The sequence below is a fragment of the Kryptolebias marmoratus genome, linkage group LG21, assembly GCF_001649575.2.
Source record: "Kryptolebias marmoratus isolate JLee-2015 linkage group LG21, ASM164957v2, whole genome shotgun sequence".
Taxonomy (NCBI): Eukaryota; Metazoa; Chordata; class Actinopteri; order Cyprinodontiformes; family Rivulidae; genus Kryptolebias; species Kryptolebias marmoratus.
Window position 1 is genome coordinate 17,074,103 of NC_051450.1, and position 18,199 is coordinate 17,092,301.

General features: G+C 40.8%; 1 protein-coding gene across 5 annotated transcripts in view; it reads right to left on the minus strand.

Annotated features, from left to right (window-relative positions):
* The window catches only part of ncoa2 (nuclear receptor coactivator 2), a 49,685-nt gene that overhangs the window by 23,966 nt on the left and 7,520 nt on the right, over positions 1-18,199 (minus strand). For 4 of the 5 annotated variants that reach the window (XM_025003822.2, XM_017406612.3, XM_017406616.3 and 1 more), the window contains exons 2-4: positions 11,365-11,450; positions 3,385-3,492; positions 2,791-2,963 (exon numbers count right to left, since the gene is read on the minus strand). In XM_025003822.2, the coding sequence (XP_024859590.1) occupies positions 2,791-2,963; positions 3,385-3,473 (262 nt within the window). In that variant the 5' untranslated portion in view covers positions 3,474-3,492; positions 11,365-11,450. The remainder of the gene's footprint in view (positions 1-2,790; positions 2,964-3,384; positions 3,493-11,364; positions 11,451-18,199) is intronic. The other variant, XM_017406613.3, reaches the window with a different exon arrangement.

Here is an 18,199-nt window from a genome sequence, read left to right on the forward strand (position 1 = left end):
GTACAGAGGGGGCTGTGGGGGCAGTCACATAGTCACGTAGCTGTGGGCTATGGGGTAGCCAGGTTGGGTCTTTTGGGAGGGGGGGGGGGCACATTTAACGGACACACCATGCCAAGAAGAGGGCTGACCATATGGTGAAAAGAAAAAAAAAATTAAAATACTGCGGAGAAAAGCAAACAGAATCGTGTAGGCCCTTTTTCCTGGTGTAGGTGTGTGAAAGCGGACAGAAAAGGCAGGTTTCCCTCGGCTCGGGGACAAATATTCATCTCTTTCAGCATTAATGATACGTGCATCAGCAGGTCCTCACCGAGCCCAGCGGGGCCCTGTAGATCCAACGCACATGCCCCGAGTACAGAGCCATCAGTCAGCGTCATGGCCGCCTTCACCGGCTTTCTGTCTCGCTGCAGAACTGTGGCACGCCGCCACGGATAGCGGGAGCAATCGATCAATTAAAAGAATTGTGTAACGTATTAACAGCTACACAGGGTGCATCTGGCAAGACGGTTGCCATATAGGATTTCCTCGCTCCTAAATTCAATTGCTGATTCGTAGTGTATTTTACACATAAGTAAATAATAAAAATAAAAGTAATATACTAAACAGAACCAGCCTCAGGGTAGCAGCTCCTGAACAGCTCAACCAACAGTTCTAGTAAATATTAATTGCTCTTTTTGGCCATCAGTGTAAAAAAGCTGGCTGAATATTGGCTGTATTGTTACTTTAAAGCAAAAGTCAATAACAAAAATTTGCTAAAAGGGCAGATTTTGGTCAAGCAGAAAGCACAGGCTGCCCTGTGCTTAGCCATTTTTCTGAATTTTTATTGAAATTTCTGCCATTGTAAATAAATAATCTTCCCTTTTCTCTTTATGAGGTGTTAAGTTTTTCACGGTTTCCCATTGAGACGTTTTTGTTGTGACTGGAGTTCATTCTACACCATTGGATATAACTGGTAAGTGCAGGAAAATATAGTAAAAAAAAAAAAAGTGAAAAATGATAAATAATAAAGTGATTTTTAAGGAAATTACCTACAATGAGAGTCTCAAGATAGACAATAAAACTCGAGGAAAATAAACTAATTTTACAACAGTAAAGTGATATCAGTGCTCAGCTCATTTAAGCTAATATTGTTAGCTTCAGGCTGCCCATTTAAAGTTATTAACCAAGCTTGTAGTGGTGCTTTTTATTGTTCTTTCACAGTGATTCACTAATTCTCATTACACAAAACTCATAAGGCAGTGAGCGTTAATGAGAGGGGGAAAAAAGGTTTAAACAACATCTAAACTTCATAGAAGTCTTGGCTAAAATCAGACTAAATTTAGTTTAAAAGTTAAAGCTTTGCAGACATCTAAAGTCGGGCATAATATTTTGAGCAGAAACACATTTGGTCGAGTTTGGGAAGAAATACAAGCGAGCCTGAAGCCGAACTCGAGCTATGGTTCCTGGCTTTCAGGGCTGTTTCACACTGCTTTCAGCCGATCTGCTAAACTGTCCGTTGCTGTTAAATTTCAACGAGTGTTTCAGGTGTGATCATGTGCTGTGACAGAGCCCTCTGATTGGCTGAGACAGTGCTGCCACTCACTCTTTCTGTGCTGGGTTACAGCTGATTTCTGCGTTGTACTGTGTAGATATTACAGATAATTTTAGGCTCCTCTGGCCAGATGGACAGCGATTCCATGCATGGCGTGGCACAGGAGCAGCAACAAAGCGAGTGGCTTATATGCTGCAGGAAAATATGAGTTTACATTCTTTCTGTCAAACGAAGTGTATGTAAGTGTTTGCAACTTGTGTTCATATTACTTATGAAAATGCACAATGCTTGCAGAGGAAATAAATGATCACATTCTTGTCAGCAGCATAGAATTAACTCAAAAGGAGTTTTCAAACAGCAACAAACAGGCTGCAACACAAATCTGTGAGACATTAAGTGACAAAAATGAAATTTAATGCAGTCAGCATAAAGTCAGAGGATCTCTTTGTTGACCTGATAAAATCTCCAAACCACGGCAACTTGCAGCAAAAATATCTAGATAGATAAATGGCACCACAATCCAAATCCGCATATTGGATTTAGCGTTGAGGTTTCCCTTTAAACAATAATTAGATAGGCTGCAGGAAAAAGACGCACCACTAACATCCTACAAAACCTTTATACCTCATACTTAATAGATGAGATGCGATGAAGAGAACCTCAAGCATCGCTGTAGAGCATGATGTTCAGCATTTATGAGCAACTAAAAAGGATGATGTCTCCCTTCTCTCGCTGCTTTGTATAAACAGCGCAGCCTTCGAGGACGCAAAGGGGGAGGGGTCGAAGGTAGGAGGGGGAAAAAAAAGAGGATGTTATATGACGGTGAAATGAAGACGGACAAGTTGAGTTATCCAAGCAAGATTGTTGCATTACATTGCTCACCATTACATAACATTTCTCTGAGTCACACTAAACCGCACAACGTAACAAACTGGTTTGATTTGTGCACCTTAGGAGGGCTGATTTTTTTTTTTTATGCAAGTCATTCCAGGTATGGTCTATTGTGCAACAACTGCTTCATGACGGACCGACGATCATTAAAATCAGCTCAATAAATTATCATCTGCGAATCAGATCCCAAACCATGATACCGCTGCTTTAAAAGACATGGTAAAAATTGTCACATATCTGGAACCGTCAAAACAATGAGCATACACGTGTTGTAAAACCTTATTTAGAGAGTATAGCTTTCCATGTTTCCGATATATGCTCACAGAAAATGCAAAAAAAACAAACAAACTGTAATGGGTTGACCCTTGTACCTTGCTCCTTTATTTGTCGGATTTGTTTCACAGTTTCCTTCAGGATTGCACATTTGTCAGGCTTGACATTGAAGTTGTCGATGTCGTTAAAGTTGGCGAAGATCAGCTCGGCGAGCTCTTCGATGTATTTGTTCTCGTGCTCGCGGTTGCGCTTCTCGTTGCTCCGCTTGGGACTGTTGCGGGGGGAAATCGAGAGGAAATAATGAAAACGGTGAGAACGTCAAGGGAAATAAAAGTTTCACGCGGACAGAAATCACTTCTCTGTTAACAGAAAATTGCAACAGTAAGCTTTAAAACAGGCGACACTCGAGGGCAGCGAAGAAAACCCAGCTGCAAATCTTTCCTAGCATGAATCTGATGTTATATCTCCGGGTTGGACTGAAGAACCCACACTGGGGTTAAATGTCACTCAAACACTAGGTTGTAACTTCTTTTTTCCTGGTACAATAAATGAGATTAAAGTTTCATTTTACAGTCTTCCTGTAGGAAATATCTGGTGCAGTTGTGTTTGAGTCTGACATTTTCTTAAAGCAGGGGGCCGGGGAAGAAAAAAAAAAGAAAAAGGTGACTGTAATCCTTTGGATGGTTGCTTACCTGGGTCCTTTTGGCTCGGCAGAACATTCTTTACGTTTTCGTGACTCTGCCCTGGCAGGGTCAGATGGGTTTTCACCAACTCCACTCATCCTCAATGCATATCAGCGCCTGGAAATTATTCACAAACAGAAAACACAGTTTGTACGTGTAAAACAAAAAAAACGAAGCTTTCAGCATCTACATGATGAACCGCAAATCTAGGCAACAAAATGATGTGGAAAGATAAAATCAAGGCCTGATTGTGCGCACATATGGACATCTGCATACGCCACACAAAAGTCTGAGCTGGGCGCACACAAGTTGGTCCACTCCAAGAGAAAATGAGTGAAAATGGAGCAGAGGTAGAGATTCAATCATTTCTCTCTGATGGCACAGTTTCCCCCAGAGACACCAAAAATGAGAGCACGGCGCTTTGCCCACAGCAGCAGACTGTGCACTCCAGCATGTACAGAGGGAAAAAAAAACAAAAAAACTCACTCGTTACACAAAAAACCAAGCGAAGCCAGCTCCCATTCAGGGCAGGGTGACTTCACAATAATAACATGTGTCTGTGTTGCTGCCTGAGCAGAGCTCACCTGCTCTGGTTCAAAAAGTGAATCACAACTTGTCTTTTGTTTCTGAGCTTAAGAGGCAAATGTAGCATTACGCTAATTAAAAAAAATTTAAGGGACTTTAACTTGACGTTAATACGCTTGATTTTTCCAGTAAGAGGCATTGTTTTATTAGTGTCTGCAGAGTGGATGCCTGCAGAGATACGCATGTATCTAATATGTAACAGAAGTCTCTCTGGAATCCAGAGGGAGCTGAATAATTGAAGCAGGATAAGAGTGTAAACGTGGCAGAGAGCCAGCTAAGAGTAGAACAATGTTACAGAAATGAAGTATAGTTGGTTTATTTATTTAGATAAGAAAACAAAGGGTTTATTTTAGCCTGATCCTGCACTGTGGAAACAGAATGATGCTTCATACCAACTTTTAAAAGAGATTTTAAACACGCAGTTGTACAACAAAGCGCACATTTTGCGCAAACCTTTGTTTCAAAATCATCTATAGATTTTCTTTTTATGGTCATTGCTCTGCAATTAACGCTGCTGCATCTCTTTTCTGCCACAGGTAAAGAAAGTTAAATGGATGTGAAATTAGCAGAACTTTTTTTAAACTATAAAAACAAAGAAAAACTGGATATTTGGTGAGTTTGTCTCTCATCCTGTGTGCAAACATGGTTTTGACTCTGCTCCTTTCCTAACCCTTAAAGTCGCCCCATCCTGAACTTTACGGCACTAACTAAAAAAACATTCATTATTGATCACAGCACAGTAATGTCTTATTAATTACGGCCATCTTCTGAAAATCTGATGGCAGCTAATGGACTCCGGTTTAAATATATAGAAGAGCAACTGCTGCATACGAGAAGCAAAGACTTGCTCCAAAACAAACCTTGTTGGTTAAAGCATCATGGGCTTTATATAAAACCATTTTGCTTTCAGAGGGGTTGTAAAAAAAAAAAAAAGAAGAGGGAGGGCAATCCATAATAACCAAGAGAGACCTTGGAAGAGAAACTGTAAGTCATTCCCAGCAGCAGCACCAAGGCTGGTGCATGCTGTGTTGTGATACATTCTCGGCTACTCTTACCATGGAAACGGCTATGACACACAATGCTCGCTGCTCAGCCATTACATAAGGAGGGAACGGAGTGGAGAACAACATAATTTAGAGGCAAGCAGAATGGCACAGCCTGGCAGAAGTAGTCTAAACTAATAGGAGTGGTAGTGACCATGCAAACTTGAGTCTGGCTCCCTTCTGGCCTGGAGTGACCTAGTTTATGCTAATGGTCGTGTCTGTGCTGAAATGGATGAAGTCAAAGCAGTGGTGATTGGCCAGAGAGCCAGAGGAGACTATGAAGGGTAAAACATGTTCCGTTGACAAATGGCTCGAGTACCATTTTTGATCTGTAAAGTGAACGGACAGATAAATATCCCCAGACGTCAGTGTGCATGTGTCTTAGGATTATGTTCTTTTAGGGTGTCTTCATGCCATGGGATTGTGCTGCTCACTAAAAATATAAAAGTCTCTTTGCCAAAGGTTACACAGTTTTATTAATGACAACAGAAACAGGCCATTAAACTCTAATAGCTAAGTACCACTGTCTGTTCCTATTGGCTGTGCCGGGCTTTTTCAGCACAAGTTACTATGGGGATTCCAGATCTGGTTGGTTGTGAGAGTCCCCTCTGGACCAGATATGATTGGTTGCCTCCATCTCCTTGACATGGCAGTAATGATGGGTCATTGTACATTGAGACAAATAAGAGAGACTGGAAGTACCAGGCACGTCTCAATGACACCAACACAGACAGCCAGACAGCCTGGCAAGCAGGCTGGTGGGCCATTTTTGTTTCTGTGGGGGGAGTGATTCTAACATGGGTAGACTAACAAGGAATTTCTTGCCTGAAAGGCAAAAAAAAACAGCAGGGCGCACTTCTGTAAATCTGACTACTACTATACCCCCATAGTGCCTTCAGTCGCCCATGAATATAACCAAACTCCAACTTTACAGAGCTGTTTCATGTAATATCACCAATGAACCAATGATGGAGAAAGGCTGATTGACCCTACAGATAACTTAAAGTTAAAGTTAAACACCACAGGCAACACAGTAAGTAAACGATCTAAATTAATGGTTAGCCCTCTGGGAGATGATCTCTGCAGCTTACAAAGAAATGTGTAAAGAAAAACAGAAGTGCTGGATGTAAGGATGATTGCAAACACAAGTAAATATGTCGTCATACTCCATAAGAAGTCACGAAATCGGCTCTCATTCACATAGTTGCATGACAAAAATGGCATAATTTTGTTCGCGTAGCAGCTTTGTACGCCGCTTTGCGACACTAGGCCTCCGGCCAAACTGGCTACGAGAACAAAATAACGCAATTTTCATCATGCAAACATGTGACTTGTCATGGAGTATGACAACAGCTGAAGACTGAAGACACTCTCAAACACACGTGTAGAGTGATCAGACATGAGAGCGGCTCTAACTGCAGGTATACAAGTCAGTTATGTGGCCGGCTTATTTTACATACAGTAAGTAAAGATGCAAATTTGGATTTCTTTCTCAGAACTATAACCACCAGTGTATAAACTACAGTAAAAAAAAATTGACATTTTCTCCAAAAAAGCACCAGGTTAGAGCTTTCTCTGACTGTCAGAGAAAATCTATAAATATAAATATTAATGCAGGTAATTGAACAAATAAAACCCAAGTGAAAAAGAATTACATTATTCCTTTATCAATCAGATTATAGCTCCTCAACATTATCTTATTGTACTCCTCAATACATTAAAGTGCACCAACTAAATATGTCACCATTTTAAGTGACAGCTGACATTATAAAACATATTAAAGCCTAGGAAGTAAAGGCAGCAGCAGATATACGTCGGCAGAAAATCCAGTTTTTCGTTCAGTAGCCTTTCGGGCTGCTTTTTCTTCCCCTTACTAATAGCAATAATAGTCTTTTTTTTTTTACTCTGTAAAAACTTCAACACTGAGGATTTAGCCACTTGGTGGTGTGTTAGTTCATCTGCCCGTCAGCTTTCACTTTTTCGTGTGATGTTGCGGAGACAAGTCCAGAAGGGACACCCAGACATTCCTTTACCTAGGGACACTTTCCAGCTCCTCCTAGGACATCCTAAGGTCTTCCCAGGCCAGAGAGGATGTATATGATCTCTCCTGTGAGCTCTAGGTCTGCCCCAGGGTGTCCTCCCAGTAAGACATGTCCATGAAAAACACTAGAGGATCCGCCTGATCCACCTCTGCCTACTTCTTTGGATGCAGAGAACGTCTGGCTCTACTCTGAGCTACGCCCAGATGATGGAGCTCCTCACATTATCTCTAAAACTGAGCCCGGCAACCCCACAGAGGAAGCTCATATTAGCTGCTTGTATCTGGGATCTAGCTCCTTCTGTCGTGAGCCATACCTCAAGATCCTAAGCAGGAGCTGAAACATGGATGGAACAGTAAATTGAGAGTTCTGCCTTTCGGCTTAGCTCCTTCTTAACTACAGCAGAGCAGAGCATCCCCTTCATTACTGCGGATGAGGCTCCGATCCATCTCCCTCTTCATCCTGCCGTCACTCCCGAACAAGACTTCCAGGTACTTGTATTCCTCCGCTCGAGGCAAAAACTCACCCCTATGGTGTGTTCACTAACTGGGAAAAAAGAGGATTTTTTTGACAGCCGTTTAGTGATAACACTGACTAAAAAAAGTGGATTTTTTTTGTGTTGGATCAGTGGTCGCTGTCTAATTCTGCTCACTCGTCACATAACTGGTGTATTAAAAAAATAGTCAACAAAACAACAATAAAACAGTTCATTGGCAAAGTAGGTTAAGAGAACATTAGGCAAACAACCTCATTATGTGTATAAATGATTGGCATGTTCTTAGGGACATCTATTAAATTTGCAGCTCGTCAAGCTGTCGGCTCACTGAATTCATTAGTACAGTGATTTGAGACGTATGGTTTATCAGTGAACCAGGAGCTTTATGTTCGTCTTAAAGACTGAAATGAGCGCAAGGGTAAATTTCCGTTCCTCAAAACCCAAACAGAGTTCCTCAGCTGGCTGTGGAAATATTTTCACTCGCGTGCGTGTAACAGGGCAAAGGGGAACATCAGAAAGGAAAGAAGAAATATCAGCTATTATTTAGTCTAAACGCATTCCAGGAAAAGTTACAGCGCGACTGAGACAATGTTTCACGGATCTTTAAATTCTGATCTAAATATAGTACTGACAAATACTAGCCAGCTGAGCTGTTGATTTTTTTGTGGTTATTTGTTAATAATACCGTTTAGTTTAGGTATAAAATACTACGTACAGTTTGTCAGGCAGTGATGTTTTCGCCAGCAACAGGGAGCAGTTTGTCATCGCTGGGAAAACACAAGCTAAAACCTAGAAAGGAAATGATGTCATGAGGTTTATTTGAGCAGTTACGCTTCTGTGCCATTGTTTTGGTACTTTGAAGCTGAGCTCAGAACTCACAGACGTGTAGCAAACACCTCTCCCTCGCACAAACACACACAAGACAGCGACATGAGTGAATTTTTATGAGCCGGCGGGTCAGCGCCGATGGTGTGGACAATTCTCACGTCATCACACGTTTTTATCTTCATCATTTGTGACCGATTCCCAAAGCTAAATGACAGGCTGAGCTATTAAACCACTGTGACAGCCTGAATACTACATCAGCAACACCATGAATGATATTTCTGATGAAGCACTTTAGGAAGATATGCAAACACTGACACCGTTTTAACAAAACAACCCAAAAAGGCTGAAAAATCAATCGACTTTGGAACCACTAAGTGCACTTTTAGAAGGTGAATAGAGGTGTGTGTGTGTCATTGCTTATATCTTAGGTGTCACATGAGCAGACTCTCCAGGACTGAGCTGGAGCCAACCAGTCTGGCAGGGGAGAAGCGTAGGGACAACGAGAAGCTGCAGCTGCGTGAGGGGTTGGAGACAACCATGTTTCCTCCTGTCAAACTCAGCTGGTACGACCTGCGTGGCTGCAAACGCCACCAAAACAACAAACAGCTCTCCGCACACGTGGGCCAAGATATAACGGCTTTTCACCCAACCGAGGACACACCGAGTCCAGAGATTTTATTCTGAAACAACTAAATAACTTCTTAGCCTAGATGTAACCCTGATGATAATGATGTTATAAGTTTGATACGTCTACTGTTACGGCTCCCCATGACTAGTTTTAACCTACAAATGAGTCAACTCATCTACTTATTCAGCCTCAAATCCTATGTGATTAACTTGCAAACATGGTCTCCTCTGAATACCAGCAAAAGGATGTAAACAATCTGACTGAGAGCTGTTTTTGCAGCGTCATATTCAATTACTTCTAAAATAAGCAACAGGTACCGAAAACAACATTTGGTGGTTTTAACCAGGAGAGCTTTTGTAGTGTTTGAATGTTACCCGACTAAAAAAAAAAAAAAAAAACGTGATTCAGATTTAGTGTTTGACACAAATATGGAGTGACTGACACTTTTTTTTGACACTTAAAATATGGTGACACGTACTGAAAGAAGAAAATAAATTAACTGCACCAATTTACCGTATTGTCGATGCAAAAATAAAAAAGTTTTATCCTTCATAAATCTCACTCAGTCAGCCTAAATGCACATCACAAAAGAGGGGCGGCTTCCAAAATAAAACACTGAGCTGCCCATTCCTGTCATAGTATATTGGGAAAAAAGAACATCTGATTGCCAAGGGGAGAGAGAGCATGTGCCATTCCTGTAATTACGTGGCTTAGCGTGGCTTACTTTATAGAGGCACACCTAGTGTTTCTGGAGCTCACAGTGAGCTGGGCATGACTATACATCAAACTGCATCCAAAGCTGCTGGGGAAATGTTTGAAGTCTCCTGCACTGTAATAACCAGGACCCTTCCAGAAAGAGCGAAACCTTTGTGGGACACTGAACAATGTCTCGCTGGTGTGTAATTTGTCCCCGCGCTGCGTCTCGGCACAACAGGCCCCGAGAGAGACGTGGAGAACACGAGCGCACGGATAAAGACTTCTTCTGGAGGGCTGAAACAGGGGGCCATTTGTTTCCCCACAAACTGAGGAGGAAATCATGACAGAAGAGGGGGCCCCCGAGGACTCGCGTCTTCTCGTTTTACGCCTCAATATTTGCGAGGGTGAGAAGAGGTGCTGGGAGCGCCAAAACACACAGAGACATGTTGGTTTCGTGTAAGATGGTACTGAAGGCAAACGCGCATTTAAACAATATCAGTTTCAACAGAATCCTATACAGGTGGGGGTCTGCAGCGGACTCCGGCTTTGCTGACAGCTGCCGTTACCTTGAACCAGATGTTGGATGATCAAGTTTGGGTCAACAAAAAGGCAGAGCGAAAAGATGAGTGAAAAAAAAAAAAGGCACAAAAATAAAGTCGAGAGCTTTAGGTTCACCGAGTCCAGTGACAAGCGGGGGTCAAATCAGTTCCCCAAAGTTTCAATTCCGCTTCCCCTAAACGCTCTTCAACCGTGACGTTTTCTAAGTCCTTAAAGTTAACAAATCTCTACTCCAGTTTAAAATCACTTGCTCATCTACAAGCATTCCTAGTTATCTGGGTAACTGATAACTAGGACTGTTTAGTTGTCAGTCAGGTTCTCAGATTTGAGTTATTCAGATAAGTGCACTCAGAGACAAAAAAAGAAAAATCTGCAACAAACACACTTCAGCTGGTTGGGTCAAGAAAGACGGTATGCAAATTACATGCGACCCAGTCCCACTTAAAGAGTTTCTCCACTCTAGAATCACTGCAAGGTAATGGCTTCAAAGTGCCAGAGTGCACCAACTAGCAAGGCCCATTTACTGAAAGCTGATCACACTCATCAATCTTTAATGCCGGCAGAAAATTCAGGATGTCGCAGAACGAGGAGCAGACGACTTTCAGTACTAAAAAGACCAGAATGTTGGCATCGGGCTGTCAGGAAAACAATGACGGAAAAAAAATGCCAAAAATATGTATTTTGGGGTGTAAATTACCAAGAAATGACACAAATGAGCTCTAATATGAACAGGCACCTTCTCATAATGACCTCGTCAAGAATTCACTGGTTGCTAAGAGCTGTGTCAGTGGGGAGATTCAGATACCACAGAGGAAAATAGATTAATGTAAAGTGTGAAATATTAGAATACCCTAAGTTGATCTCTCAAGATTAATTTGCCAATTAAAATGTGTTTACATATATCCACTTGTGATTCATCATGAATCAATCTGACTTGTTTAACTACAGCAGTATATCACTCCTAACAGATATTATTGTGCGAGAGCCCAACCCTACTTTTTGTTAGCATAATCTCCTGAAAGTTTAGGATTTTTTTCGTTTGACAAGACCGTATATCTGACACGTTGTGCAATAGAGTTGCACAAATAGAGGATTGGTTGTGGTTTTGCTTCTTACCTTGGTTTTAGTCCAGAGAGTCCCTCAGGCCATTGCTGCAAGACGATAATGCTAGGAAACCTTCACACATCATCCGCTTCGCCCTGCTGAAAGAAACATTCGGTATGAGCCGTCGTCGGTGGGAATCAGCACAAATCTCCCTGCGACAGGAACACGCTTAAACGTCACAGCGAAGACGAGGTGGCATTTAAAAGGTTACAAACAACAAACTTTGATTTTGATCAATGGAGGTGTCTGTGGATTTGTCAGCAAAAAACATTAATTTCGTTGCATTTCTGCTGAAAATAAGCAAAAAAAAAAAACCAGAATATTTTTGGTTGCCAGATATATGTTAACCTCCTTCACTGGCTCCTGTTTAACATTTCAACACAAAAACCAAGAAGTGTTTGCTCTCTCTGGAGGGGGGATGCTCTGCTGTTGTCGTGCAGTAGCGCATTCTTAAATTTTACGGAACTGTTGCAACAAATTAAGAAAAAATAAAATTCAAAAAAGCCAGTAAAAGCATCAAATAACACATCCTTAACAATTAGGATGGGGTATATAAATACTTTACATATCAAAACTTGACAATTTTTTGTATACAACAAATAAATAAAGAAAAGTTGGTTTAAATAAATGTCCTAATTCAGCTCTTTTCTTTGTTAATCAGTTTTCATCCTATGGAGAAATTTTCTCTGGGGTTTAACTCGGTCACATGCTTGGTTTCAGCCCAGCTCTTGATCTTTGGACTATATGACAGATTAAATCAAAGTCTGAAAGCACTTCATTGAGCTAGTATTACAATAATACCTTTTAAATGGCTAAGTACATCAGACGATATCCAACTGATAACGGCACGTCTTCTGATTTTTATCGATTTAAGCAGAACGTGTCAGAGAAACCCACTAAAGGGACCCATCGGCAGTTTAACGAGAGGAAACAGAAGTGTCTTTATGCTTCACAGAAAATATGATCTTATATGGCATCGGTTCATCACTCTGACAAGTGCCAGTGAATTAAATACTACGTTCAAGCTTGCTGCCTTCTGTGAATGTTTATGGATAATAATTAGTTCTCCATAAACTTGAACAAATGTGAAATCAATCAACCACAAGTAAAGATATGTGGAATCATAAACGAAAAGTACAATTCGTGTTTTGTTGGGACTCCTTTAGCTTTGTAAGACGGTCTGATTCTTTGAGGCATGAGCTTCTTTAAGAAAAGAAAAAAAAAAAAAAACATAAATTAGTGAGATTTCGACTTTTCTCGCCCACCACTTGTTTTCCATCTCATTCTGCCCAGAAACTCTTTTCTGAGCAAATTATCTTGTCCCAGACCTGACTTGATGAAAACGAAAAATTAGGCAAATTTTCTTTAGTAACACACAGCAAAATAGCTCTTACTTGAGAGAATTTACAAAAAAAAAAAAGCAGCTTTGAGCGTCCTGTTGGATAGCAACCAAGTAACTAAAAGGGCACGGGATGAATTATTTAATTACTTTCAGCATTACTTTAACACAGTCTCCTTTCTGCATTACAAAGGTTATAGATTGACCTTTCAGCCTGAAAACTTTACATAAATACAAATTAGTTTTTCAACATTAGAGTAACCGTAAATGTAATAGAATACACATTCCAGATACGAGGAGTCAGAAAGGAGTTCATAGTGTTTCTGGTGTTGGTAAACCACAAAATGTTTCAAAACTGTTAGATTTTACATGAACAGAATATCACACATTATGAAATGCAACAGATAAAATACAATCTGATGCATATTTTTACTGGTTAACTTTTAAAATATTAGCGTGCTGATAATAAAAAGGTGAAGCCCAGTCTTAGATCCTTATTCTGCATCCAGAAAATTGCTTACTTTGCATTTGTTGTAAAGTAGTCACACAGTGATCTCGCTGATGACCGGCAGATATTACGGACTCTCCAAAATCTAGCTAACAATGCTAATCAGTCAGCTAATCGGGTTCGCATCAAACAGGACACAGGTCAGATAGGACATGTGCTAGAAATTGACAATACCGGCCAGGTCACAGAAAGGCTAAACACCAATGGAGATCTAACTGGGTGCCTTTTGAATGGCCCACTAATGGCTGTCAATGGAGTAAGAATCAAGACTGATGTCTACCCTAATGAAAAGAATTGGCCTATTATGCTCCAACCAAGCTGAGGTTTGTCTGAGACCTTCTTTCTTTACCCATATTCAATAGATTTAGATCAACCAGGTGGTTAGAAACTGTAAAATACAGGAAATCACTAAAACAAACTGCAGTTATTTGTGAAAATAAAAACAAAAATCTTGCTACTAGATTTATAGGTTATGTCCTAAAGCCCAGCTCACCATGTTCACTCCCCAAGCAGCATCAGCAGAATTTTAAGTTCCCCATATCTGCTGAGGGAAGCCTATCTGTGACCAGCAGAGATGTGTAAACAGACAACTGGGAGCAAGAAGGGGACAGAGATTTGCACTGATCACTACAGTTTTTTTAGTCTTCACGCCCACACTCTGTCATAGGCTGGTGACTACACACCCACTGGCCAACAGTTACAGCCCAAATAGTCCCTAAGGCAGCTAAATACGAAGCAACAGGCAGAAAACAGCATTTAGTTGAGAAAAATGTTTTTTGTTCTTTTCTTTTAAGTAAAAAGGTATATCTGGCTTACAAGTTACAGGTCCTAAAACTGTAGTCATATGTAGGTATGCCCCAGAACAAAACCCTTTATACCCACTTAAAGGAATGTGGTTATACTGGATTCCTCATGGGAGAGGTTAACTGTACCATTCCATGTCCTTTGCATTTTAGATTTGTATTTTAAGTCACCTGAAATTTCCAACACATTTGTATATAAAGCTTTCTACCATCTTTCACCAGAAATGTAAGAGAAGGCAAAAAAGATGAGGCTAAAATCAGGGGAGAAAAAAGAAATTCCCCAAATCTCACGGCTGGTGAGGCCAACATATTCTGACAATCAAGACTTGTTTATCAAGTAGGCTGTACTTACACTATGATGCCAAAAGTATTCAGTCGTCTCTCTTCACACGCAACTCGAGGGACGTCCCATTCTTATTTCATAGGGTTTAATATGATGTTGGCCCGCCTTTTGCAGCTACAACAGCTTCAACTCTTCTGGAAAGGTTTTCCACAGGTTTAAGAGTGTTTATGGGAACTTTTGACAATTCTTCCAGAAGCACATCTGTGAGGTCAGACACTGATGTTGGACAGAAAGCCTGGCTCACAGTCACTGCTCTAGTTCATCCCAAAGGTGTTCAATTGGGTTGAGGTCAGGACTTCCACACCAAACTCACTCATCCATGACTTTATGGACCTTGCTATGTGCCCTGGTGTGCAGTCATGTCATATTTCCACAACGTTGGGAGCAGGAAATTGTCCAAAATGTCTTAGCATGCTGAAGCATTATCAGTACCTTTCACTGGAGCTAAGTGACCAAGTCTAACTCCTAAAAAACAACCCCACACCATGATCCACCCTCCACCAAACTTTACACTTGGCACAATGTAGTCAGACAAGAACCGTTCTCCTGACAGCAGCCAAACCCTGAGTTGTTCATCAGATTGTCAGACAGAAGTGTGATTCGTCCCTCCAAAGGAAACGTCTCCACTGCTCTAAAATCCAGTGGCAGCGTGCTTTACTCCACTGCCTCCGACGCTTTGCCTTTGGTGATGAAGGCTTGGATGCAGCTGCTCGGTCATGTAAACCCATTCCATGAAGCTCTCTATGCATAGTTCTTGAGCTGATCTGAAGGCCACATAAAGTTTGGATGTCTGTAGCTGTTGACTCTGCAGAATGTTGGTGATCTCTATGCACCATGTTCCTCAGCATCTGCTGAGCCCTCTCTGTGATTTTACATGGTCTACCACTTTGTGGATGAGTTGCTGTTGTTCCCAATCGTTTCCACTTTGTTATAATCCCACCAACAGTTGACTGTGGAATATTTAGTAGCGAGGACATTTTATGACTGGACTTACTGCATAGGTGGCATCCTATCATAGTACCACACTGGAATTCAATGAGCTCCTGAAAGTGACCTATTCTTTCACAGATGTTTGTTGAAGCAGTCTGCATGCTTGATTTTATACACCTGTGGCCACAGAAGTGATTGGAACACCTGAACTGAATGATTTGGATGCTTGAGTGAATACTTTTGGCAATATAGCGTATGTTGATTAAGTGGCACCACTTATCTGATTGCTCTGGCAGTAAAAACAAATGTTTACGTACAACAATGAGACTGATAAGGTGTAATGTAAAAGGCCAAGTCATACTGCGAGTCACAATGACTCACAATAAGAAAGGAAACGTGTAGCTGACAACCATCAAAAATGGTGAGCAGACAGAAGAATGTTTGTGCACGACTGATTAACTGATTTAAAGGAGGGTCTTCCAAGTATTATTGCTTGTCACAATTAGTAAGGAATTCATTCTCACAGGGTTAAAGACCGTACAGAGAAGGAAACAGAATAAGGAGGTGCCATGTTAGCACAGAACAATCAGCCGATACGACTATGTCATATTATCTGATTGAGACAAGAGGACAAACTCACAGTAAACTACCACTCAGAGACCAAAGAATCTATGAAACGCTAAACACTAGTAAATCAGCTTAGGGATTAAGCTGATTTCTGCTCCTCTGGGCTGAAGCATGAGCATCGTAATGATCTTTGGAGCACATTTAGAGGGATGACTTTAAACCCTGGTGTTACCTGATTAAGAGACTGCTTTGACAGTGGGACATATAATTGGAGAAGACAGAGTAAAAAGCCAAGTGAAGAACCTTTTGTCTCTTTTGTTTTTAAACATTTGCTCCATTTACACAACAGTTTCTTCGAAAATGGACATCTTTGTCAAGTTTTTTCTGTCTTTAGCACCTATTTTCATTATAAAACAACATTGAACATTGCAACTTACAAAAACGTTTTGTATAAAACACGTGTTGCACACGTTAAATGCTTTCAGCTCTTGTTACCGTTTGATTCAAAATATATTTTCAATAAAAATAGAAACAAAGTTATTGAAAATGCTAAGAAAAAAACAAAACAGAGCTGACTTTGGTGTTCTGACAGTGTTTGTGTAGCCAGAGCCTGACACTGTCTTTGTTTTCAACAGGCCATAAAACTTCCAGTTATCCAAAATCAAAAACACATGAAAGAGCCAAACTGCAGCATCTGGGTAAGGCATGTACTCATCCATTAAAACCAACACAGCAGGTGCAGTCTTAAAAAAAGCAGTAAACCATGAATTGCTTTGTTTGCATCCAACAAACTCTTCCAACATATAATTACAAAAAAAGTTTTGAAACTAAAATGTGAAGACAAACTATATATATATTCACACAATCCAGATATTTTTACTTACCACTATGACCAAACAATGACCCATCTGGTGCCCTGAACATGAACTCTTTTATGCAGAAATGAGACTATATGAAAGCCAGAAAGCTTTGTGTCAATCACCGAACGCTTCTAACAAGATGGTGTCATTTTTAAATGCCACGGGATGAATTAATTGAGCGAATAATTGTTAGTTGTTACAAAATATCTAAAATAGCTGTTTCTAATTGCTATACATCCACACAGCAACTCAAGTCCTGGTTACAATGCATGCAATATTCAGCTGTTTAGTCACAATTTATCGATTGAGTTAATGGGATGTTATATGAAGCTCAAGAAAACGTGCATTAATTTATGTTCTAGGTGATTAATAACACGGAAAACAAGACCAGCTGGTTTCTAATTAATTTATTGAAAATATTAGCTTAATTAAATACATCCCGGCTACACAATATGGATGAAAAAAAATAAAATAAAAACAGGTTACCTAAGAAGGCTTTTGTGCTCTCTAAAAATAAGAGTAAAACATACAGAAAACCATATAGGTGAGATAAAAAAAAACACTGAGTCATCAGAATAGGAGGGAGAGGGAGGAGAAGGAGGGGTGGGGGCATTCAATGGAATCACACTGGTCAGAGTTTTACCCTCAATGTGGACGGCAATGAAAAGCCTGAAACTGAATCCCAGCATTCCTCTGGCTTTATAACAAGCAAGTGAGAAATGCTGCTGCTTAGCACATGTCATTCCATGCTACATTAGCCTGCAATGGCAGTTAAAGTGGGAGTTTACCCCTATTTCAAAAATGATGTAGAAAAAGTTTTTTTTTGTTTTTTTTAAAGGGCTGATTTCTGCTGCATATTTTCAGACCACCCACCCAACTCCAGCATGCAAGCTTGCTCAATCAAAGCTCTTGCTCCCTCCCTCGGTGCCAAGGATTTCACCCTGGGGAGTGGGAAAGGTGCCAACCACATGCTAGCACCCAGCGCCACAAGCACATTGTGCCGGGGCGAAAGTAATTCACCCAGCAAATTAAGACGACACACTCCTAAATCTTCCCTGACAACCCCATCCTGACAAACATCAATTCAGAGTGTCGTCTCGTGTCATCTTTGCTGTAACTGGGAAGCGTTTCTGCTTCACCATACAGCTTTGAATCACCTCCAACGACTTCATTTAGTCCAAAACCATTCCCTTGTGTTATACAGTAGTGTAAAAAAAATTAACACCCGGCTCGACTGAAATTAACACGATCTACCTACACGTTCCAAATCCACTCAGACATCAGATCTACCATACTGTACAGCACCACTACACAAGGCTCACAACATAAGGAAAGCAGCTGCTGAAGCACTCTTACATGATCATGTGACCTCTGCTGTCTTCTCTGTTCAAGTCAAACTGGCTGAGGGGCACCTTCTTAGCAATGAGCAGCAGACAACAATATCATCTGGCTCTAGAGATCAATACGCACTTTGCTGGAGCTGACCTAGATAAGTGG